Here is a 24,459-nt window from a genome sequence, read left to right as displayed (position 1 = left end):
TTTCTACCAAACTCCATCACACCAATCGTATCCCTGTGCAAAACATACTAGCAGGAGCCCCCCAGCGATATCTTCTGTGCTGTGATATTATGTGTTTTGAATAGGGCTGACCGATACTAGAAAATTACATCCCTCCCTACTGCCATTCGTCAGGTAAATAGTCACCAATTTCAAAACCAAACTGAAAGCCTTTTTGTTTGCTCAAGCCTATATCCTTCCCTATTCATAAAATTTTTAGTATTTTTAGGTGCTTTCACACCACTGAAACTTTTATGTGGAATGAGAACCTTTTTCTAGAACTTTCGTTATGTTCACACTGCAGGAACTCGGCCCGATTTTAGTCCATCAGTGGCAGTTCCAGAACCCTTGGATGTTACACCAATGTGTAGAAAAAGAGATGTAGCGGAGCAAAAATTCAGCAGATGAAATTATTTTTGTACCCCAATTACATTTAATGCGTCAGTTAATAGATTTTTTTTGCTTGTCTCCATCTTTCTGCATTAGAACATTCGATTGCTAACTTTTGTCTAATATCATCAGTGCCAGTGGTGAAACTTGCCAATGCTTTTTAGTGGAATAACATTACATCCTTTTATTCTGTGGTAAAAGATTGATCTACTGGCCATATTTAATTATAAGTAGAACATGTCACAGGTCATATAAGTAAAATATGAATAAACGGTTGTGTCTCATTTTCATCGATTCCCCCCATAACTGACAAATAACTAACAAACAAATTTATTCTCCATTGTCTTGGCGTGGTGGTGCTGTTTTGTGTGAAATTATGTATGAAGTTTAACCCTATGGCCCTTTTGCGTCTCCCATGCTTATTTAGCACAAACGTCCCAGTTCCTGTTTTGTGGTGGTAAAGCCAGGAGCTATGAAAGTTCCAGGTTGAGACAGGGGCTGACTTGTAAACCTGGATCAGGTCCTGGAACTTTGATGTTATGTTTGGTCTTTTGACTTTTTGAAAAGTGCTATATAAATAAAATATATTCTTATTATCATCGTCATTATCATTTTTATTATTATTATTATTATTATTATTATTATTATTAATAATAATAATAATAATAATAATAATAATAATGATGATGTTGATTATGATGATGATGATGATGATGATGATAATAATAATAATGATAAAAATGGTGCTCAGTTGGTATTAAGGTGCCCAAACTGTGCCAAGAAAATATCCCCCACCACATCACACCACCAGATTGAATTGTTCATACAAGGCAAGACGGATCCATGCTTTCGTGTTCTTTACACCAAGTTCAGAAAGCTCGGTCAGCCTGCCCCTGGAGAAATTGTGGTTAAGGGCCTTGCTCAAGGCCCCAACAGCAAAATCACTCTGCCAACTACAAGGTGTGAACCAGCAACCTTCCGATCACAGGCACAGAATCACACACCACCCCCACAAGTACAAAGGAAATGGGTATCATTAAGAAAAGTCGTCATGCTTTCTTCAGTGAACCTGGTACATCACCCCACTGGAGTTTGATCGTTGATGTGGGGCCTCTGTTTGACAGGACTTTGAGATGAACAGTGAACTGAAGATATGTGTGATCTCCCTGCTGGAAGAGGTGCTGCGGGATCCAGACCTGCTGCCCCAAGAGAGGAAAGCCACAGCAAACATCCTCAGGTAACTGAAATCAAGTTAAACCCAGGCTAATGATGGTCTAAGACTTTTGCATAGCACTGTAGTTACTTAAGAGGGATCAAAAGGAAATTTGATATAATCAGATTTAATATACCTTCTCATAGCGCTCTTTCTCAAGATGACCAAGAGGATGCACAGCTCAGGATAGAGGACATCTTACAAATGGTGAGTAAATTAACTGGTGTAATAGTGACAATTCTGGTATTCACTGACACGTTCATTTTTTATTCTTGCTGTAGTATGACGTGCTTAATACTGCAGCTCAAGACCAGCCATTTCTATAGGCAAAAGAGATGATCGCTTTGGGTGCTATTTCATTAGGGGGTGCAAAAGGACAAGTGAAAAAAATCTGAAGAAATTCCACTGGTTGCATTATATGATATTACACAGTTATTTAAACACATTTCTGCAGCCATGGGGGGTTGGGATGTGGGGGGAGCTCAGGAGAATCTCACCTAGGGTTACAGATGTATACAGAGTTATATTATTGTAGTGGGTGGATTTTATCCCAGCATTTTTTACCTCCTACTGTATGTGTTCTATACAGTGTGAAAGTCTGCAATTTATCAGATAAATTGCTTCCATAGCAAAGTACTTCTGAAGATATTCCTGTTGATTTTCACCTTACAAGATTTTGCAAAAACAAAATTAATGTTGATTTTGTTGGTCGTCCGTAAACAAGTGCCAGGTGGTGGAACTAGGGTGGAGACTTGAACCTTGTTCCCAACATCTGATTCAGCATGTTCCCACAGACTGCAAATCCAGCTACTTTCCCTCACCTTTTCCCCATGATTGTCCAGGGGATTCCTGGTTACCTGCATAATCTTAGGTCAGATCTATGTATTTGGGTTAATTTTGTAAGCAAACATGCTGACAATTTCATCGACAATGGCCAATTGTTCATTTTATTGACACATGATTTTATTCAACACAAAAGCTGTTCATTGATCTGAAATTGTACCAGATGTGAGCATTAATTGCAAGATTACATGTGGACTTCAAAAAAATCTTTAAACTTCCAGTAATTAATTATAAGATTGCAATTTCATTATAAAAGTCTTCTTTTTTGGTAAAAATATGAAACAGACTGGCTCACTGAAGAACATTATTTGGCTGTTGAACTTGTTAATCAACTAGCCCTGTGTTTACATTGGTAATTCAGTTTCAGCTTTTATGAAAGCTGTACACTGACAGAATTATCTGCTGTTCATAATGGAATGCATTAGAGGGTTATTTATTTGTGCATTTATTTGTTTATTTCTTTAAAGTAATTTTACATTTCACAAGACTTAAAAAGGGCCGATTGTTGTTCTGTAGAATGACATACAAAAAAATAACATCCAGAGCAACAATTCTGTTCTCTATTTCTGATTACTCAACTATACGACGACGCTGAAGCTATGAAGAGTCTCAAAAATACAGTATGACTCTGGGGCGAATTTTAAGGATGATTAAAATAATCTTTATAGTGCATGCACATGATATACAAAAAAGAACATTCTTAAGGCTCAGGTCAAAATTCTGTTCTGCATTTCTGATTAGCACTCTCTGACATCCAACTGTGCCTGGAAGTGACACTGTACAATGACGTTGAAGCTACAAAGAGTCACAAAAGCACAGCATGTATGACACTGGGGCGAATTAGAAGGAGGATTAAAATTATCTTTATAGTGCATACACAGTTGGTAATTCTTTATTGTTGCTGGTTACAAATAGTCCAATATCACAAATCATATCACGCATGGACATGCATTTTCAGTCATTTCCCTTTATTATCATTGGAAAAATATTTCCTCTTAGCAGCTTACCAAACATCATATCCTTTTATTACTTCGAATCCGTTGTTTTTCCAAGTATTGCTTGACCAAGATAAAAATCCAGATAATGCAACTTTAGAAAATTAATGACCCTGCAACATGAATTGCATTTTGTTTGCTTCATTTAATTTGCAATTTAATTGAAAGAAATTAAGATCTCAGACTAAAACAAAAATTAGCATACCCATGGGGTTTCAAGAACTGAGATTGAAAAACAGTAGCTATAAGTGTAATATTTGAATTGTGACATTTGGCGCCCCCTGTGGGCTTAATTTTCAAGTGCAAAGCTGATTTGACCAGCAGTGGATGCTTCTACTGAGCATTATGCTTCCTTACAGAGTGTAAAATGCATCAAGGAAAACACATTTATATTATACACAAATACACAGTAGTCATTTAAAACAATGAACATTATTTAATGCTTTTGTTTACCCAGGGGGCACTTGGATGAAAAGTGGTGTAAAGCATGTCTTACACTGACTGTAAGATACTGGGTGATACTGGCAAAGATCGGGGCTGACTGGGTGCGATGATGAGGCATGATGCAGGCAGGAACAAATGTGGATGACCCACTTGCAGCTCGAAGGACAAAATGGGGTTTATTAACAAAAACAGAAAACATTACGAGTACTACAAAAACCAAAAGGACCACAAGGGGTCAAAAGCAAAGGGGAAAAACAAAAACTAACTACCGATGGGGGCAGGGGGGCAGGCAGCTAGGCAGAACATACAGTACATCTTAAGTCTTACATCAAGAATCACAATCAACACAATCAACGAACCACTGGGGAACTGAACAGAAGCAGGGACTTACTGTAAATACTGAAACCAAATCTGGGTAACAAGACTAACACAGGACAGGTGAAACTACGAAGTAACCAAGAAAACAGGAAAAACAGAATCTAACACTGAGAGTAATGAAACCCAATAAAACATAACTAAGGCTCAAAACAAGAAACCAAAACAGAATACAAAAATCAACAGACATGGGAATTAGAAAAACTCATACAAATGAAACACTAGGGAACAAAATAGAAAAACAGAGGAGGCAGAGTTTGAATGCTGGATAGAGGGGTTCACAGACAACCACATGCTCAACAAGTTGAGCCATGCAGCCAACAAGCAACAGGGGAAAACACAAAGACAACACGAGGGACGGCAACGCCTGCTGGCCAAACGGGGAAGGGACACAGAGTGGAACAGAGGCTGACATCGACAGATACGTTTGTTGAGTTAGTTGACACAGCCTGTTCATGTCATGGCTAATCATTCAATGTTTGAATGTTCTGTGTCTCCCCATATCCCTGAGAAGCCAAATTAAGATTTTAACTTCCCTCACCCCACCAAAGAAAGTGTCAGCAATCAGTTAAAACAAGTTCTTCTCTTAAGTTAGCCTTACATTTAAAGGTTCGGCGCCTACCATTCTTGTTCATACTATTGCCATAATGAAAAGTGCATTATAGTTTTTGTAAAACTATAAAACGTTTTTCATAGGTGCAGTTTTTAGTTATTCACATTAATAAATTGTTTGTAGTGTTTGCATTATTTAATCAGATTTATTTGATTAATTCTTTTTTTGCTGTCCATGCCATTTTCTGTCACACTAAGACAGAAAACTATGAGTTTATAATGTACCTCCATCCGGTTCTTTTTTAAATGCAGCTACAGTAGCCGGGAACTTTTTATGGGAAACAATGGCTTTCTATGATGTCACTGACTTATATATATACATTACTGCAGTGAATGTTGTTATGCTTTTTTTGGATAGACCCGATGAAGAAACTAATTGAATATTCTGATCTTTTAGTGTTATTTTGCCCTGTAGTCATGTGATTACTTGGGCACATGTGTATCTGTGAATGTTTCATTGTCGTCTCCAGGCGGAATGTCCCAAAGTGGAATGCTTTGAATCGCTATCCGCAATTGAACTGGCTGAACAGATCACCCTGTTGGACCATATTGTCTTCAGAAGCATCCCCTATGAGTAAGTGTTTATGTGCAGTAAAACTAGCCAGAGAGTGTTTGAAACACTTCTGAACTACAGTGAAGCAGCTTTTTGTGAAAATAACGAGAGTATCATGGTAGAGATTTGATATCGGTGTTATATATATATATAATATATATTAATAATATATATATATATATTATTATAATATAATAATAATCCGGTTTGATTATGACAGCGGTTATGTATCTTGCATATTAGAGAGTTTCTTGGCCAGGGATGGATGAAGGTGGACAAGACTGAGAGGACACCTTATATCATGAAGACGAGTCAGCACTTCAATAATGTGAGATGTGCAAGGGTGCACTTGAAACTAAAGAAGTATAATAAAAGTTAGGGATTTGTGTTAGTCACAAGTATTCACTACTACATGTGCAAGTTTGATTGACGTGTGCAATCTTACAGTAATATGGAAAAGTTTATGTCATAGCAGTACATCTTGTTCTTGTATCTCTGTATCGCACCGATTCTCTGCCATCCTTTGTCTTTTTCTTTGTCTAGATGAGTAATCTGGTAGCGTCTCAGATCATGTCCCACACAGACGTGGGTTCCAGGGCGAGCTCCATTGAGAAGTGGGTAGCGGTGGCTGACATCTGCCGATGCCTTAACAATTACAATGGAGTTCTGGAGATCACTTCTGCCTTTAATCGGAGTGCCATCTATAGGCTGAAGAAAACCTGGACCAAAGTGTGCAAGCAGGTGAGTGTAGAACCACTACTACAACAATCCAAGGGGTACATGCAAAATACGAATAAGCCCGTTTTTGGAATTTGTGATAAAATGACATTATGTGCTTCTAGAAAATGTAATTTATGATGCAGTTGGTGGTAAATTGGTCTATTTTAAACTATTTTTGACAGACAAAAGCACTGATGGACAAACTGCAAAAGATAGTTTCATCTGAAGGAAGATTTAAGAACTTAAGAGAAACCCTGAAAAAGTAAGACACCACATTTCATTACTTTAAACTGCAGTAGTTTTTTAGAATTTAATGAGTGAGAGTCTTAAATATGTGCTTCGACGTTGTTGTCTCCCCAGCTGTAACCCCCCCTGTGTCCCTTACCTGGGTATGTACCTGACTGATCTGGCCTTTATTGAGGAGGGCACACCTAACTTCACGGAGGAGGGCCTTGTCAACTTCTCCAAGATGAGGATGGTAAGCATGCCAGAGCTCAGAGTCCTGAAGATCAATATACATAGTTTATCTTTTCCATTCAGGCCGCAAAGACAGCTAGAATGATTTTTCCCCGACCTACAGATATCGCACATTATTCGAGAGATTCGTCAGTTCCAGCAGACCCCATACAAGATTGAACACCAACCAAAGGTAATTCCCAGTGAAGCATGGCACAAATGGAAGGATATAACACAGCTGTTATACATCAAGCCTCTTTCGTTATTATCTGAATTATGTCATGATAGGAGAGAATACAAGAAACAGAAACAGAAAACAACTGTCATCTATATAAAACAATTCATGTGCACTGTGATGAATGAGAAAAGGAAGTTAATGGACAGAGCAATCTACAGTAGTTAAAGAGTCATTTTTGGGCATTACATTAAAATCAGGGTCCTTTATTGTAAAGACTTTTGTCTGAATCAGTGAAGCTCATTGGTGGCTACAGCCCTGGTCTCCAACCTTTTTGACAATGAGAGACACTTTGATATATATGTGGTAGACATTTGACATTTGGTAGATTGGAGGGGGGTTGCTTGTCATGAGGGTATAGCAATCAACTAAGATTGACCCGTGAATCACATTCACATTCTAGATCTTTACATCATCCTGACTGTCCTAAACTCAGCTAGTTTCTCTGTTCTGTTCCTACCAACAGGTCACTCAGTACCTACTCGACAAAACCCTTATTATGGATGAAGACACACTATATGATCTGTCACTCAAGATTGAACCCAGATTACCAGCTTAGACAGTCTCTTCTGTAGGGCTCTGGCAAGCTGTAGGCGCTGTCGACTTGGCAGCTGCATGAGTACTATTTGTATTGGATGGGTAGAGGTTGCTGTCAGTGAGTCATCTGGAAGACTAGCATGTTGAGAAACAAGCAGAGTAATTCATATGAAATGCAGTGGCTAGACAAGAAGAATGGCAGTGCTTGCATTGTGAGTGCAAAGTGAAGATCAGGAAGTAGAAATGGCATCTCACTGTTGCCTGGCTGCTTCATTTGTGCTAAATGGAAGGTAAATGAGGCAACAGGAGCTGTTGCCATGGAGACAGTGAAGACAAAAACAATGTGATTATTCATTCTGGTAGAAATTATGAAAGGAAAAAGTAATATATTTAAAGTTATGTAGCATGTACAGAACTTCTCAGCACATTGACTTTCTTCCTTACCGGTCACCCTTTATTGACTCACAGTAGATTACAGCTATAAAGTCCGTGCTTTATCCAATGTTAATAAGGATCAATTAAAGTTGGCAAAATAGAGTATTCTAACCACAGCTGAGTACAGCATGAACAAACTTAGTGAATTTTTAGTATGCTTTAGAAAAACACTCTTTCTTTCCTAGTAGGCCTGTATACTGTACTTGTTCATTATTGTAAATTATCATGTGTTCATAGGAAATAAGGTTCTTCCATGATTCCATGAAATTTTAAATTTTGCCTTCCTAATTGTCCTAATCTATCTTCTGTCTTAAGAATTTTTTGTTTTAGAGCCAGCTGCTCATTGTAGCAGGCCAGAATCTAGTTAAAATGAAAGTAGATATTTGAGGTGCCTTTTATTAAGATGCAAGTAAAACACATATGTATTAATGTCCAAGATTCTTTGCTTTTTCACGATGATGATGGTGATGATTATTATTATTGTCACTACTTAAAATACAGAGCTTACTTATGATCTATATACAGTAAATATTTTTTTTTTTAAAAAAAAGCTATCATGACCAATAACATATTTCAAGAGATCACAATTCAAATCATAACCAATGCTTTTAGAAATCAGTAACATTCATTGTGTTTGAAGTGATGCACCTGGTGATATATGTAGGTCTTGCCCTTTCACAAATGCTGAGGAGTTCTGTTCAATCTTGGACCTGTCAGTGGCAGCAGACAGGAAGGCATCTGAGTGACCTTTCTCTGGAAGCCATGGGAGACTCTACTGTAAAGTACAAAATTATGCCACGAGTTAAAGGGACCGCGGTAACTTTGAGCGATTCACTTCCTTCACAGGTGATTGCAAGCTCAGCTTAGAGGAAACTGTCTTAATTGACATTTTTTAATTTACGCTGTAATCTTTCTATTTTCTATTTATGCTTGCTGTCCAAATGGTAATGACCGTATGAATGAGGTCACCAGTGTGTGTGGCTTAAATGAGGATTCTACACTGGGTTTCCAAGCTCGCTCTCCGTGTTGGTGAAGAGTTGGGTGGTCTGGAGGAGCTCAGTCAATAAGAGTCAGCTGTGGTGGCTTTCGGTATCAGGCACTTCAGACATGTCCACTGGGCGGAGGTCCCGAGGCAGACCCAGAATATGCCTGAGGGACTGTATCTCCCAGCTGGTTTGGGAACATTTGGGAGCCCCCAGAATGTGCTAGGTTCAGTGGCCTTGGAAGAAGAGGTCTGTCCTGATCTGCTTAGCATGTTACTCTCATTGTCCACTATTCATTGTGGTAGGACTACCTATAGTAATGGCAGCTTAACAAGTGTGTTTGTGTAACAATTATTGCTTTTTGGTCCAATATATAGAAAATGGAACCTATATATTGACTGAACCACTGAACAGTGAAGCTTTTTAAATATTTATTTTTGTTTAATTTTAATATTCGGTATTTATTTAGCATCTATTTAAGTTCACGGTTAATATTTAATATCTATTACAATATTCAGCCCTGTCAGGTACTGCTGTTTAGACCCTTAATGTTGAACTGGGCACTGTCTCAGTTACACTATTGCTAAATCCTAAATCGTAGGCTCTTAATCTTTCACCAACATACCAATATTTATAATTTGTCTTTGAAAACTGCAGGTTTTTGCTCGTTTTGAAAAACACACCCTTTAAATGCCTGTCACCACCATTGCAATAATTATTTTTTTTCAATTTATCTTATTTCTGTCTTTGTGAAAATTATGTACCATCTGTGTTACTTCAAAATGGAGAAATAGTCCTGACATTTGGGTATCATAGAAAATGCTGATAAAATGCCATTTTAAAATATATTTGTATGGTTTGAGTAATGATTGGTATGATTGGTTAATTTATAGAAACAAACTGCATGTAATTAATTGTATGCATGTAAGAAACAGTACATTCAAAAGTCAGTGTAGGTATTCTAGGTAACTACTGTGTCTTTCGTGTGTCTTTTTTTTTACAAAAAAAAATGAATAATAAGAAGAAATCGACAAATTGTTGCAATGCAGTTGCTTATTTTTAAGATGATCAGATTTACCGAGCTTTTGCTTAAAATGTGTACAGTAAAATAAAGGAATTAGCTTGGAACAATAATGAAAACTGGGTAAAAGAAGGAACCAGATGCAGAAGAGGAAGAATACACTGGACAATCTGTTGTCCTAAGTTAACCTGTGGGCTCCACCCCAAAATGCTGATTGATGTTAAAGTAGTATGAAAATGACAAGATGGAAAATGGATCAGGTAGGGCATTCTCTGCAGCTTTGTCAAGTTTACAGATTTTTTTTGTTCTTTTAATGGTATGATATTTCATGCTTGTTTGTATGTTACAATATTTTGTTAACGTTTGGAATATTTAAAAAAATTATTTGTAAAGACATTTCAAACTTTTGCTTTGTGTCATTAATATTTTCCTTTCGCTTTCTATAACAAAATGTAGCACAAATACAAAGTGGATTTTTCCTGATGCCTGATGCCATGAAATAGCACAGTGTGCGAATCCAGACATGTACTATGCATTACTGCAGAAACACATAAGGCTGCATGCTGTGCATGTTCCCCCGTCATACTTCCCACTTGAGCACATGCCTATGTACATTTACTGTATTATATCTTTTTTTCTTTGTCCATTGACTGTTACAGAGGATGTACAGCTAGTCTATCTTAACTTTTTGCCTGTATGTAAAATAAAATGTCTTTTCAGTTAATTGGCTTTTCCCATTTCTTTAATTTTGTTTGGATATGCTCTTCTGTTTACTGTAGAGAGTAATTAAGATTGATGCCCATTTTGAGTTGCTCAGATTTCATCCTTTGTAAAAAAAACTGTCCGTATTCGAGACGTGTTTGTGTCTTTGCAGTTTTGTGTTTGAAATAAATGACTGGAAGAAGAAGCGACAGCTCTATGAGGAGGAAATGATGCACTGTTTCTATGAGGAAAATGAGGAGCATAACATCAGCAGTTTAGGATAAGAACCAGCATACAGTTGTATGCAAAGTTTATGGCACCGACTAAAATATACAGTATAGTTAATTATGTAAGTGAAAAGTAAGAAACTCTGTTACAAAAACTACATATTTGCAATAAAAAAATTCCTTTGTATAGCACACAACATTACATTGTCTCAAAGAGCTTTACATTATCCCTGCCCAAAGCCCCCAGTGAGGATGCCAGGGAGACTAGAGGCAGTGCAACAGATAGGTGAGTGCAATACCTAAGCTCCGGCAGATATAGCTAATGCAGCATAAGTAGGAGGGAGAGAAGTGTAAACCCAGGCATGGGGAGTCCCTGAAACATCAGCCCCTCCAACTCCACCAGGGGGTCTGAAGCACTGGCAGTACAGTTCATCCAGTGTCAATGGCGCCAATACTCACCCAGCTGGGGCTGAGTAGCTAGCTAGTGCTACACTATCTAGTGTAAAACTAGATAGAGACTAGATAGAAAAAAAAAACCTTGACCTTGGAATTTTAAAAATCCTAGTCACAGTCCTGAAAGGCATGTATTAGTTTTTCTACAACATGGAAGGAGAGCATCTTCCGAAGCTTGATGGTGGAATGTAGTTCTAGTAATACTTCATATGTGAGCATCAAAACATAGATCTGAGTCCAGGACACCAAAATCTCTGACCAGACCACTGTGTTACAATGAGCAGGAAGACCACCAAGGCTTAGGTTGCCAGATGTACTTTGAGCAGCCTGAATGCCATGAACAAACAAACAAATTTATTTTTGTATAGCGCAGTATCACGACATAACATCGTCTTACAGCATCCCCACCCAAAGCCCCCAGCGAGTAAGCCAAAGGCGACAGTGACAAGGAAGAACTCCCAAGAAGGAAGAAACCTTGGGAGGGACCAGACTCAAAGGGGGAGCCCATCCTCCAGGGGGCAGCAGAGGAAGCCATAACCCTAACCAGACTCAAAGGGGGAGCCCATCCTCCAGGGGCCGGCAGGGAGAGAACCCCAAAATATAGGAACAAAAAAATAGCAATTTTGGCATGTCCAAAAGTTTAGAGACCTCAGTAAGTCAGTATGTAATAACACCCTCTTTGGCAGATAGCACAGCTTGTAAACACCTTTTGTGTTCAGCTAGCAGCATTTCAGTTCTCGGTGTAGGGGTTTTTGCCCACTATTCCTTGGATATCACTTGTAATTCTGAGATGTACAGTAATGCATGCATAGCATGTGGGAATCTACCCATGGGTTTTCACCTTGACAGCCATTCCAGAACCTTCAGCTGGCTTTCCCTTCAAGTAGCTCATGGATCGCTGTCTTCCCCTGGAAGCCATCCCCTTTTCAGTTCCAGCTTTTCGTCTGACTGTTTAACATCGCCATTCACAATGTTTCCTGTGTTCCTGGCTGACACACAACCCCAAAGCATAATAGATGCTTTGTTAATTGGATATATATCCATGATCAGCAATGTACCTTAAAAAACATCACATGCTTAACACCTATGTTGAGTCCGTTCTTCCGTTCTAGAACATTAAGTACTAATGTTTTTAGTATTGCCTGGTTTGTGGTCCAGTTAGACTCTATTTATCTGTTCTAGAAGTTTTGAACATACTCACAGCTCCAAGTCTCCCAGAGAAATTTAGAGGGTATTAGTTAGATCAGAAGTGTCCAGTATGTATTAAACAATAAATCATATTTACTGGAGATATATGATGGTGACTAATTCTGGGTTTGAGGTAATTTTTCCGTAAAGTATTCTACTTCAAAAACTTGAAAACCTAAGAACAGCAGTTCCTTATTACAAAGTAACCTTTGACATCTGTAAATACAGTATATAGAAAGAATGTATATTCACCGAACAGCACATATCATTTAGAAACATAAATCCTTTGAAAATATAAATGCTTAAAATGTCTGGTTCCTCAGAAAAGAAGCTGGAGCTGGGGTATATCGGGTGACCCTGTGAATGGCATGAATGTGTGAGGCATTTGTCCACATAGGAATGGAGACATACAGTAGAAGCAAAGCGTCAGTAATGTATGGAGAGATTGAGGAAATGTCTGCTGTGGGAGAGCTCAAGGACAAAGACCGTATTGCTGACTTAGGCCGTGACATGCTGACGGTAGAAATAGGATTGACCAACATGACAAGCTTTAATCCTGCAACAAAGCAGAAGCACATTTCGCTTCAGCCGGAGTGAACTTCAGGGACTCTCTCCACCCTCCATATAGGTATTGTACAGTTACCTTTCCTCTCAGTAGCCCATACCAGCACCAACAATGTAAAAATTATTCACTATATATGCTTTTTTGCACGTGCCATGTGTTTTTCTATTTGTTGTTAAAACCTAGTTTTATCATTACTACAGTATATGCTAGTAATGCTGCCTTATCAAAACAAAATTGGCCTATATTGGATAAATTGTATTATACAAGCACCTATTCTAATTCATTTTAAAAAATTTATAAATAAATTTCAAGAGACTTTTGTCCTTTTTAACTTTTAGCTTGTGGTAGCTGGAGTAATTGGTTTTAGACACGTACAAAAGAACTCCAAGTACAGGTTAGAGTGAGTTACATTTAATACCTGACACAATATTAAAACAATGATCACACTTTTCAAGTAAACTTTCTCCGAATATTTAATGAATCAAATTGTGTAAATGGTGTAAATTTAAATGTCTCTCATGAAAGAACACAATCTTTAACAGTGATCACTTTCCATATCAGTATCTTCTATTATGAGCTATCAAATGTGGCATTAATCTAAAATAATAAAATTAATTATTTTGGGACAGATCAATGAATCACTTGTTCACAGTTGCCAGGACAATTAAATTAAATAATATATTGCACAATGTGGACAGCAGCATGGCGCTCGCTCTGTTTCCTTTGTAGTCCTTTTAGAGCCTCTCTGACCTGAACAGAATCCCTGGTGCCAGAGGAGTCTTGCTATTAATCTAGACCAGCTACTATTTATACCACAGCTCCCACCAACAGCATTTGATAATAATTTCTGAACAATGGCAGCATAGCTCACTTGGTTCGAAGGTTAAGATATTCATTACTGTTTATTTTACCAGGACTGGAACGGGAGTGTGCACTGCATACTAAATATACATGCGTGCTATCACCACAGATGTCCACTGTGACCCAGCATTAGATAAATGGATGGATGCATGCGTGCATGCATATGCAAATCACACAGTGCATAATTCTTAGGAATGAAGGACAAGTGACAAGTGGTAGCTGATAAATGTTCCTGATGATTCAAAATTCTGGAAAATTCAGAGTGTAAGTAATGACTCCAAAAATTAATCACATGAAATGCAATTATTAACCATTGCCTGCTATTGTCGGAGGGTGCTGCAACTGCAGTTAAATCAGGAATGGTACATATTACATAAGTCATTTCATTTTCATGCAGAACACACTAATACAAATGTTTGGATACAGTTTATTGTTACGATTGCCAAGAAATATCTTCCTTTATTGGTAAGGATTAAAAATACATGGAGAAGAGAAATACATTTAATTATTTTTTATGGTGCATGGTAAAATTTTAGTTTTGTACTGTTTGGGCATAAAAGTGTTTATTTTATTCAGACAGCTATATTAAGGTTTATTCTAAGCTAAATGCTGTTACTCAGTTTACTTGGGCATGACTTTCTATAACAAGCATATTAATTAATCCCACTTGCATTAATTGGCAGTGAGAAAAAAGATCTTCTAGCTAAAGAAAAACAAGCAATTTTCCACCACTGAGAGGAAGGAGACACTGGTGAATGTTATGCATTGTTTTCCTGTCAGAGTTGGAGAGCAAAAACAGATTTGCATAGTGACACTTAAATATAATGTAATTCATGGAAATATTTTGTAATAATTTCCTCAAAGGTCTTTCATCTGAATCCTAATAAATCGTCAGTCTGCCGATTTGATGGGTAATAATTTGCATGACAAACTTTCTAATTTAACACGAATATAATTTTAAAGTATGCCAAAAAAATTATTTGATCTCCTCTTCCACCACCCTTGCTCTATCCCCTCCCAGTTGATTTGGTTTTGGAAAGACAGGCATGACAAGCTCCTTCACTCGAATGCTGTCCAGCCGCAGCAGAGTGGCGGTGCTGGCTAGCCTTGGTGCTGGGACCTTAGTGACAGGTTACCTGCTGAGTGACACTGGCAGGGCCGTGTTTTCAGAAAGAAGGAAGATGTTTCCACCAAGGTACGTGGCAGCTTACAGTGGACGCCTTCAGCTTCAGATCTTGAGACTGCAATGTTTTAAAAAATGCTTACTTATTAGTGACACATTAGTACTTAAAGATAAAACACTTAATGTAAAAATGGTAATTTTAGTAACAGAAAGTACAATTTGAATAGCAAAATAAACATGCTCGGTGGCCTGATCACCCAAACACCAAATCCATCCATTTTCTGAAACTTTATCCTAATCTGGTTCACAGGAGGGTGCAGAGCCTATGGGCACGAGGCAGGGAACAACCCAGGATGGGGGGCCAGCCCATCGCAGGGCACACGCACACACCATTCACTCTCACATGCATTCCTATGGGCAATTTAGCAACTCCAATTAGCCTCAGCATGTTTTTGGACTGTGGGGGGAAACCGGAGTACCCGGAGGAAACCCTGGGACGACATGGGGAGAACATGCAAATTCCACACACATAAAACTAGCAAAGATTCTAACCCTGATCCCAGTGGTGGGAGGCAGTAGTGCTAACGACCCAAGCAGATAATCACGTGACTGAATACATACACAAATCAGCCATAAAATTAAAACCACTGACAAGTGAAGGGAATAACATTGATTATCTTGTTAGAACAGCATCTTTGAAGGGTGCTGTTATACAGTACTGTACAAAAGTCTTAGGCAGTCCAAAGAAATGTTTAAAGCTGTTTATCTGGGTAGAAAGTGTACTTTGGCTTAGAACAAAAAAACACAATTTAACATTAGAACATGTGCAAATTAAGAGTAACACAATAAAAGCTAGTAATAATTTCTTCTGTTTTCTAAAAAGTTACTGATATCTAGTTGGATGGCTAGATGAACACCGCTTCAGTTCCCAAACTTCTCCTCAGGGGGACCTCAGCTGTTCCATGATTTTGTTAAATTTCACCAACAGCTCAATTAAATAATTAAATATATTGGTTTAAAAAGTCAGTGAGAGATTGACTAGCTGTATGAGGTGTGCTAGTGGCTAAGTCAAAAAATTCATGGCTGCACTGGACGGTCGCTGCAAATACTAGGATGATTTTAGCAGAGGTTCTGAAATGGTGAAGCTGACACACTTTCACAGGCATAATATCATAGTTTTACACCAACAGGAAAACATCATTTTCTTTGCCTGCGTAAGACTTTTGCACAGTACTGTATATTAGGAAAGAGAACAGTTAGTTCTTGAAGTTGATGTGATGGAAGTAGGAAAAATGGGCAGGTGTGAGGATCTGAGAAACTTTTACAACGGTCAAATTGTCATGGCCAGATAACTGGGTCAGAGAATCTCCAAAACAGCGGGTCTTGTGGGGTGTTCCTGGTAGCCAGTAAGGATTTGAGCGACTTTGTCAAAGGCCAAATTGTCATGGCTACACAACTGGGTCAGAGCATCTCCAAAACAGTGGGTCTTGTGAGGTGTTCCTAGTATGCAATGGTCAGCACCTACCACATGTAGTCCAAAAGTTGTCCAAGGAAGGTTAACTGAGGATCTCTTGTGTGGGTCATAGTTGCCCAAGACTCATTGATGCATATGGGAAGCTAAGTCTAGCCTATCTGGTCCAATCCCACAGGAGAGCTACTTTTCCATAAATTGCTAAGAAAGATAATTCTGGCTATGACAGAGAGATGTCAGAATCCACAGTGCATCTCAGCTTGCTGCGTATGAGGCAGAGTAGCCACTGGTCAGAGCGCCCATGCAGACACCTGACCACTGCCGAAAGTGCCTACATGAGCATCAGAACTGGACCATGGAGCAATGGAAGAAAGTGGTCTGGCTTGATGGGACACGTTTTCTATAACATCATGTGGATGGCCGAGAGTAGAATGTCGTGCTTGAACGCACTAATTGAGCACCGTTCATTGAATGCAATCTTTTTTTTAATGAACAGTGAACTAAGCGAATCAATTGGCTACTAATGAATGTGAAAGTGAGGTAGTGAAAATCGGCAAAAAATTAACTTGATATTGCAATATGAAATTTGATATATTATTATATCTCAGAATCGCATCTTGGAAAATTATTACGTGATGATCTTGATCAGTGGTGTTGTGCCAATCAGTTTAGGTACAGGCACATGTGTACCCAATATTTTGTAAAAATATAACATATAATTTAGTCAACAAACAACATACCTACATTGACTTTGCATAACACATTATTAAACTTGCAGTAAACTTGCAGTCAGTGTAAACCAATAAGCAAACGCCCTCCTTCAGATCAAATCTCTTAATCCCACCCCCACATCATTCCTGTCTACTACCAGTAACTCTACACATCATAAACAAATCGTCACATCGTGACATTCACAACTCACATCTCAACAACAGTAAACAAGGTCAGCTGAACGTGTTTTAATCTATTACAGTTAAATGAAGTTTCAAGAACATTAATATCTGCATATGTTTATTTTTTTGTCTTGTTTGTGGATTTGAAATGATACCTACCCACAAATTTGTGTTGTATGGAGCCCGCAAAGTCCCAAAAAATGGTATTTTTTTGAGTTAGTTGTTGTAAAGTGTGAACTTGCACAACACTGCAGGTGTGTGTGTGCTGTTTACCTAGGAAATAAATGGCACCAGGATGTACGATGTGCAAGCCAATGGAGGCAGCCAGTAGCGGTAGCACGATGCTCGGGGCAATGTTGTGCTAGGAAACCTTGGGGCCTGGCATTCATGTGGATGTTGCTTTGACACATACCACCTACCTAAGCATAACTAAAAACCACGTACACCCCTTTATAACAACAGTATTCCCCGATGGCAGTAGCCTATTTCAGCAAGATAATGCACCAGACCACACTGCAAAAATTGTTCAGGAATGGTTGAGGAACATGAAAAAGAGTTGGCCTCCAAATTCTCCAGATCTAAATCCAACCTAGTATCTTTGGGATGTGCTAGACAAACAAGTCCGATCCATGGAGAGCTTACTTTGCAAATTACAGGATTTAAAGGATCTGCTCTAATGTCTTGGTGCCAGATTCCAGAGGACACCTTCAAAAGTCCTATGGAGTCCATTCCTCAACAGGTCACAGCTATTTTGGCAGCATAAGAAACCTACCCAGTAGTAGGCAGGGGGTTTTACCATTATGCCTGATTGGTGTATAGCACTCAGACAGGGTCAAGAGGTTCGTTTACTGACTAAGACGTGTCATGTAAGTGATTCTGAATGTGGTGTGATTGCTAGTCCCGGATGTGGTGGATACAGCATCTTTGAAACAGCCTCTGAGATCTACATACACTATAACAGGGGTGTGAAACTCCAGTCCTGGGGGGGCGGAGCCCTGTGTAGCTTAGCTCTTTCCCTGTTCCACCACAAATGATTCAGCTCAAGAACTGTGTGGTACCTGTAATTAACACAAGGAGTTGAATCAGGTGTGTGAAATAAGGGGAAACCCAAAAATATGCAGGGCCCTGGCCCCCCAGGACTGCAGTTTGACACCAGTGCACTACAGTGTCTAGTGTTAATAACTGTGTTCGTACTTGAATCCTGTTAGTCCTTGTTGTGTTATGTAGGTCTGAAACTATTCATTTATTGCAAATTCCAATCATATGACACTTACGTTGTCACTTGTATTTTTTTGTATATGTTTTGATGTCCATGTTTGAAATTTTCATGTATATTATTTATATTTTATATGTTTAAATATAGGTTGATTGGTGAGTCTAAATTGGCCCTGTAGTTACACCTACACTTACTGTGTAAACATCAGCTTTTACTTGTCTCTGAACTACGTCTCTATCTCAGTTTTTCACTCACTCACTCACTCACTCACTCTCTCTCTCTCTCTCTCTCACACACGCACACACACACACACACACACACACACAAAGACACACACACACACACACAGATGAGGTATTTATATCTTATTGACAACTGTCCATTCATTAGCACGGGAAAAACTCTAATCTCCACTATGGTAACCTTAACCCCTACCCACAGAGTCACGTGCTACATAATAACATTTCGGTCAACGACATGTATGGCAGTGGTCACCTAAAATTATAACATAACAGAAAAATTCTTATTGCCTAGTGACGTCATAGCATTGATATCATCATACCATCATACTGTAACACTGTACAACAACACATTGCTCACGTGTTACTCATCCTTGAAGTAGCTCTGGGGGCAAAGGTACCCAGTACTCACTACTGCCTAACGAAGTGGCCACTGAGTGTCTGTTAATCTATGACTCTGTAATGTATAGACAAGTAGTTGATTTGACATGGATTAGTATGTAGCTAACCAAATGGGTATCAGGCCATGACGTAGGAAAAGTTCACTGAGTGCAAAATAAGGCCAGCAAGAATGGCATTTTAATTCTTACTCTTTGTCTCCTGCAGTGCCGACTTTCCGGATGTTCGCAAGCACAATAATTGCATGGCAAGTGCCCTGACTCCAGCTATCTATGCACGTCTAAGAGACAAGGTCACCCCTAACAACTGGACCTTAGACCAGTGCATCCAGACAGGGGTGGACAACCCTGGGCACCCTTTCATCAGGACTGTTGGCATGGTGGCTGGAGATGAAGAGAGCTATGAGGTATACACTGGAGAGCTGGACAAAAAGTCATGACCAAAGTGAATCACAGCAGAGCAACCAAGTTTTAATTATGCTCTCAGAATCTCATCTGTAGGTTGGGAAGTACTATGTACTTGCACACAATCACACTGATCTTGCTGCAAATCCATCTCCAGGTATTTTCTGAGCTCTTTTATCCAGTCATTAAGGACAGACACAATGGCTATGATCCAAGAACTATGACACACCCTACAGATTTGGATGCTTCAAAGGTACAATACACTTTCCTTCTCACTTCACGGTTTATATAAGTGCAACTGTAAATAGAATGAAGGATGCTACTCTTCCTCAAGTACGCCAGAATGGTTGATGGCCCTTCCTCTCTCCACAGATCACCTCAGGGATGTTCGATGAGAACTACGTCCTGTCCTCCCGTGTCCGTACAGGCCGGAGCATCCGAGGCCTTAGCTTACCGCCAGCCTGTAGCCGCTCAGAACGGCGTGAGGTAGAGCGTGTCGTCGTACAGGCCCTGTCTGACCTGAAGGGTGACCTGACCGGCCACTATTACAGCCTGGGAGAAATGACAGAGGAAGAGCAGCAGAGACTCATTGATGTAAGTGAGGAGCTATTGAGTGTCACAGTCAAATCCCTGCTCACATTAGAAGAAGTACCAGCAAATACAGTATATATACATTTGCAAAACTAAGTGCCACTTTATACTGCAAACTGTGTAACTGGAGTTTCCAGTTCAATGAATTACATATTGCCATGCATTTCGTAATAAGACATCAGTAACTACTTTTACATTGTCATGTATAGAATTCCACAGGTTGTCTGCTTCTAGAACACTGTCATTCTACTTGACCTCTGCCTCACTTGCCACATGTGTCCCTCCCATGTTGCCTTATTCAGGAGCATTTCCTCTTCGATAAGCCAGTGTCTCCTCTGCTAACTGCAGCTGGGATGGCCAGAGACTGGCCCGATGCTCGAGGAATTTGGTGAGGCTCCTCAAGCAGTGGACTCCCACCCTACTCTGGGCAATAGTAGCTATCTACATTTTTCCTCCCACTTATGTGCTTTCGGAGGCTATTTTTTGATATTGTTACCCAACATATTATAGCGTGGTTCTTCTGTTTGGCAATTATTGCTGTCCATTGTGACAAAGAAACTAATTGTATTATTTGCTACTGAAGTTTTCTTTCTTAGCTTTCCCAGAACTTACAGAAATGTACAACCTAAAATTCATTAGACTTCCTGTTCACTTCGTGGTTACATAAAAGTATGGCTTCCATAAAGGAGGACATTTGAAGTGCATGTATGTGTCTTGGGAAAAACTCAGTGTTCAGTAGTCATTTAAAGCCTAGATTACTATACAGACTTATTGAACCATCCTCTTTCTCCCCCGCCTTTTCAAATCCGTATCCCTCTTTCGTCTCCCGTTGATCAAATGCAGGACCACTTCTGTTTGACAAGCCCATCTCCCCATTGTTAACATGTACAGGGATGGCCCGTGATTGGCCAGATGATAGGGGAATCTGCTATGGTGCACGAGGCTTGCATCACCAGCAGTCTTCAAGTTCTGCATGCTAGCCTTAATGGAAACACGTACATGTACTGTTTGTGCATCCTATATTTGTGATTAAAGTTTGGGTGTATGCATTTTGTAGGTATAGTTAATTATATATTTTTAATATAAATTTGTATTTCTTGAGTTACACTAATTATATGTGGCAACTTCATCAGATGACACATGGGATGGGTTGTTTTGACAATAATTTGTACAGTTTACTTTTTTTTTTAGGGGAGATTATGCAAAAGATGGAGTTTTAATTGAAATCTCATTTCTCAGGCATAATAATGAGAAGACTTTCCTGATATGGATCAATGAAGAAGACCACACCCGCATTATATCAATGGAAAAGGGTGGTAACATGAAGAGAGTGTTTGAAAGATTTTGCTGCGGACTCAAAGAGGTAAACCTTGCAGAAATATATGCTTGCTGCTTAGTAATGTATAATAGCATATGGTGAACCAATTATAGCTGAGATGTTATCAGCGAAACAACTCAATATGTTTAGTGTGTTAATATACTCAATGAAGTGACCAATACTGTTGCAATTGTTAAATGATTTTCTTATCGGTTAATATACCTATTATCCATTTCAGCCATCTACCATATGACTGAAGCCAGAATAGTCTACAGGAATTATTGAGATCAATAATTATGAGCATCATATGGCACAGAAAAGCATTCATCTGTGTAATTCATTCCTCTTCCATGTTATTAATCAATATGACGGGTTTGTGGTGCATGTACGGACCCTAGAGTACACTTGAATTATGAACCACTCAGCAGTTGAACTAAAAATGATATGTCTTCCTTTGCTACCATTATCCTGCAAATTTCAGGTAGAGCGGCTGATTATGGAGCGTGGCTGGGAGTTTATGTGGAATGAACATCTTGTCTACATCCTAACTTGCCCTTCCAATCTGGGCACTGGGCTCAGGGCAGGGGTGCACGTCCGTCTGCCTCTCCTTAGCAAGGTGACTGCAGTGTCCCAGAGACACTGGATGTTTGCATATTTATGGAATGGATGAACAGTGGCAGTGATAAATGGGGCTGCTTCTCTGCTCTCTGCACAGGACCCTCATTTCAGGAAGATCCTGGAGAGTCTGAGGCTGCAGAAACGAGGCACTGGGGGTGTGGACACTGCTTCAGTGGGTGATGTCTTTGACATCTCAAACAACGACCGCTTAGGCAAATCTGAGGTAACCATGATGAATATCCAGTAAGACCCTGACATTAAAATGTATCATATGTACAAATGTGCATATGGCATCTCTAGTTGCACACTATTACCCTCTATAGTGGAGAAGTGGTGCGGATGGATGGATAGATGGATGGACGGACAGACGGATGGACGGACGGATGGATGGATGGACGGATGGATGGATGAATGACAGACGAATGGATGGATGGACGGATGGATGGATGACAGACGGATGGATGGATGGATGGACTGATGACAGACGGATGGACGGATGGATGGATGGACGGATGGATGGTCAAGCGATATATTTGTAGTTATAGTACATATCTACTTTTGTGTTCTCCAGGTGGAGCTTGTTTAGCTGGTGATTGATGGTGTGAACTACCTGATAGACTGTGAGAAAAAACTAGAGGATGGACAGGACATCAAGATCCCCACTCCCATCACCCTGTTTAAAAATTGAACAGCCTGACCACAGCAGACAAGAAAGCTGTTGGAAGATACAATGTGCTTTTGAAAAAAGAATCCAAAATCTTACACAGATATGAAATAAATCATTCTCATGGACTGGTTGATGGCTGGGCTGTTTGCATGATGTATACCTAAGCACACGGCATCACACAATCAATGACTCACTGTAGAGAAGGTTGAATGAAAATGAAAAACTCAACCAGGGCATAATTACAGTTAACGACTCAGTCCTCACCATAGACTAGATGTTTTTTTTTTCTCTGTATTCTGATCCCCTGCCTTCACATCCAGAACCAGCTGGTCTCAAATTCACCCAAACACCCTGCTGGATTTCTGTAACATTCTGTAAAGGATTTAATTCCACAACACTACAGTAGGTCAAGCTCCTTAGTGCCTGTGAATGAGAGCCAAAGCTCATTCCTTACCCTCTAGTATAATAATGAATATTTATACCCCAAAGGACAAAACAATAAAAATTTAAATATGCTTATTCTAAGTTTGATTATATGTATGGTTTTACAATTAGAACAGTACAACTATTTGATTTTGAACATATTCCTGTGTACAGTATTGTGGAAAAGTCTTAGTTTTTAAAGCTATTGATCTTGGCAGTCATGACCAAAACAATTAGCATCCCTGCATTTATGTCAGAAAACTCACCACTTCTCCCAGAAAATTCCTGCAATTACAAATGCTTTGATATTGTCATATTTATTTCTCTTGTTGGCACTGGCACAACACAAGAAAAGCAAAGGTAAAAGCGAAGGTGATGCACTTTCTGATATAAATACAGGGGTGCCAATATTTTTGCTCATGACTGTATTTGGAATATTAGGAATGTGTGTAAATTTAGAACATTCATGAAAACTAACAAGAATTTCTTCTGTTCTCCAAAAACATGATATCTTCTTGGATGACTAAAAGATCACTGCTTCGGCTCCCAAGGGAACTAAAGGATATCTTAGTCATTCCATGTCTTCATTAAATTTCACCACCAGCCATCTTAATTAATTAGGTTAAGCTGCGATGAATATTCTAAGGTTGCAAACTTTATTAAATGTAAGTTCCATACTTTGTTCTATGGTTTATCCCCAAAGCAGAACGTCAGGATGGCTAATGGCTGTTTGGTAGGAAATAGTTCACTACCAGGGGCGGCATGGTGGTGCAGTGGTTAGCACTGTTGCCTCACACCTCTGGGACCCAGGTTTGAGTCTCCACCTGGGTTACATGTGTGCAGAGTTTGCATGTTCTCCCCATGTTGTTGTGGGGTTTCCTCCGGGTACTCCGGTTTCCCCCCACAGTCCAAAAACATGCTGAGGCTAATTGGAGTTGCTAAATTGACTGTAGGAGTGCATGTGTGAGTGACTGGTGTATGAGTGTGCCCTGTGATGGGCTGGCCCCCTATCCTGGCCTGGTCTGTGCTGTGCTGGTCTGGTCTGGGCTGGGCTGGCCTGTGCTGTGTAGTGCAGTGCAGTGAAGAATAAGTTGGAGCGATTTTAGAAGATATTTTGAAATTGACACTCTTTGACAGACAATATTACAGTTTCAGATCAACAGGAACATCATTTAAACATTATTTTGACTGCCTAAGACTTTTGCATGGGATTGTATGAAGTGATGGACAATGGATAATCTGCCAGACAAAAAGCATCCTGCAATACACAT

At 39.4% G+C, this 24,459-nt stretch overlaps 2 protein-coding genes across 4 annotated transcripts in view; both read left to right on the top strand.

The window, feature by feature from the left end:
• Positions 1-10,860, top strand: part of rasgrf2b (Ras protein-specific guanine nucleotide-releasing factor 2b) — a 56,066-nt gene extending 45,206 nt beyond the window's left edge. For all 3 annotated transcript variants that reach the window (XM_048991419.1, XM_048991430.1, XM_048991411.1), the window contains 9 exons: positions 1,533-1,645; positions 1,768-1,828; positions 5,361-5,464; positions 5,687-5,771; positions 5,987-6,184; positions 6,346-6,425; positions 6,524-6,641; positions 6,744-6,812; positions 7,321-10,860. In XM_048991419.1, the coding sequence (XP_048847376.1) occupies positions 1,533-1,645; positions 1,768-1,828; positions 5,361-5,464; positions 5,687-5,771; positions 5,987-6,184; positions 6,346-6,425; positions 6,524-6,641; positions 6,744-6,812; positions 7,321-7,413 (921 nt within the window). In that variant the 3' untranslated portion in view covers positions 7,414-10,860. The remainder of the gene's footprint in view (positions 1-1,532; positions 1,646-1,767; positions 1,829-5,360; positions 5,465-5,686; positions 5,772-5,986; positions 6,185-6,345; positions 6,426-6,523; positions 6,642-6,743; positions 6,813-7,320) is intronic.
• Positions 10,861-14,872: 4,012 nt separating this feature from the next.
• Positions 14,873-22,684, top strand: LOC125719114 (creatine kinase U-type, mitochondrial-like). The gene is made up of 9 exons (XM_048993622.1): positions 14,873-15,021; positions 19,375-19,573; positions 19,729-19,824; positions 19,944-20,165; positions 20,465-20,550; positions 21,402-21,525; positions 21,962-22,096; positions 22,196-22,321; positions 22,670-22,684. The coding sequence occupies exons 1-9, from the start codon at positions 14,873-14,875 to the stop codon at positions 22,682-22,684; spliced, it is 1,152 nt and encodes a 383-aa protein (XP_048849579.1).
• Positions 22,685-24,459: the final 1,775 nt, after the last annotated feature.

This window comes from Brienomyrus brachyistius, chromosome 2 (genome assembly GCF_023856365.1).
Source record: "Brienomyrus brachyistius isolate T26 chromosome 2, BBRACH_0.4, whole genome shotgun sequence".
NCBI classification, from domain to species: domain Eukaryota; kingdom Metazoa; phylum Chordata; class Actinopteri; order Osteoglossiformes; family Mormyridae; genus Brienomyrus; species Brienomyrus brachyistius.
This window is presented reverse-complemented; position numbering and strand designations above follow the sequence as displayed.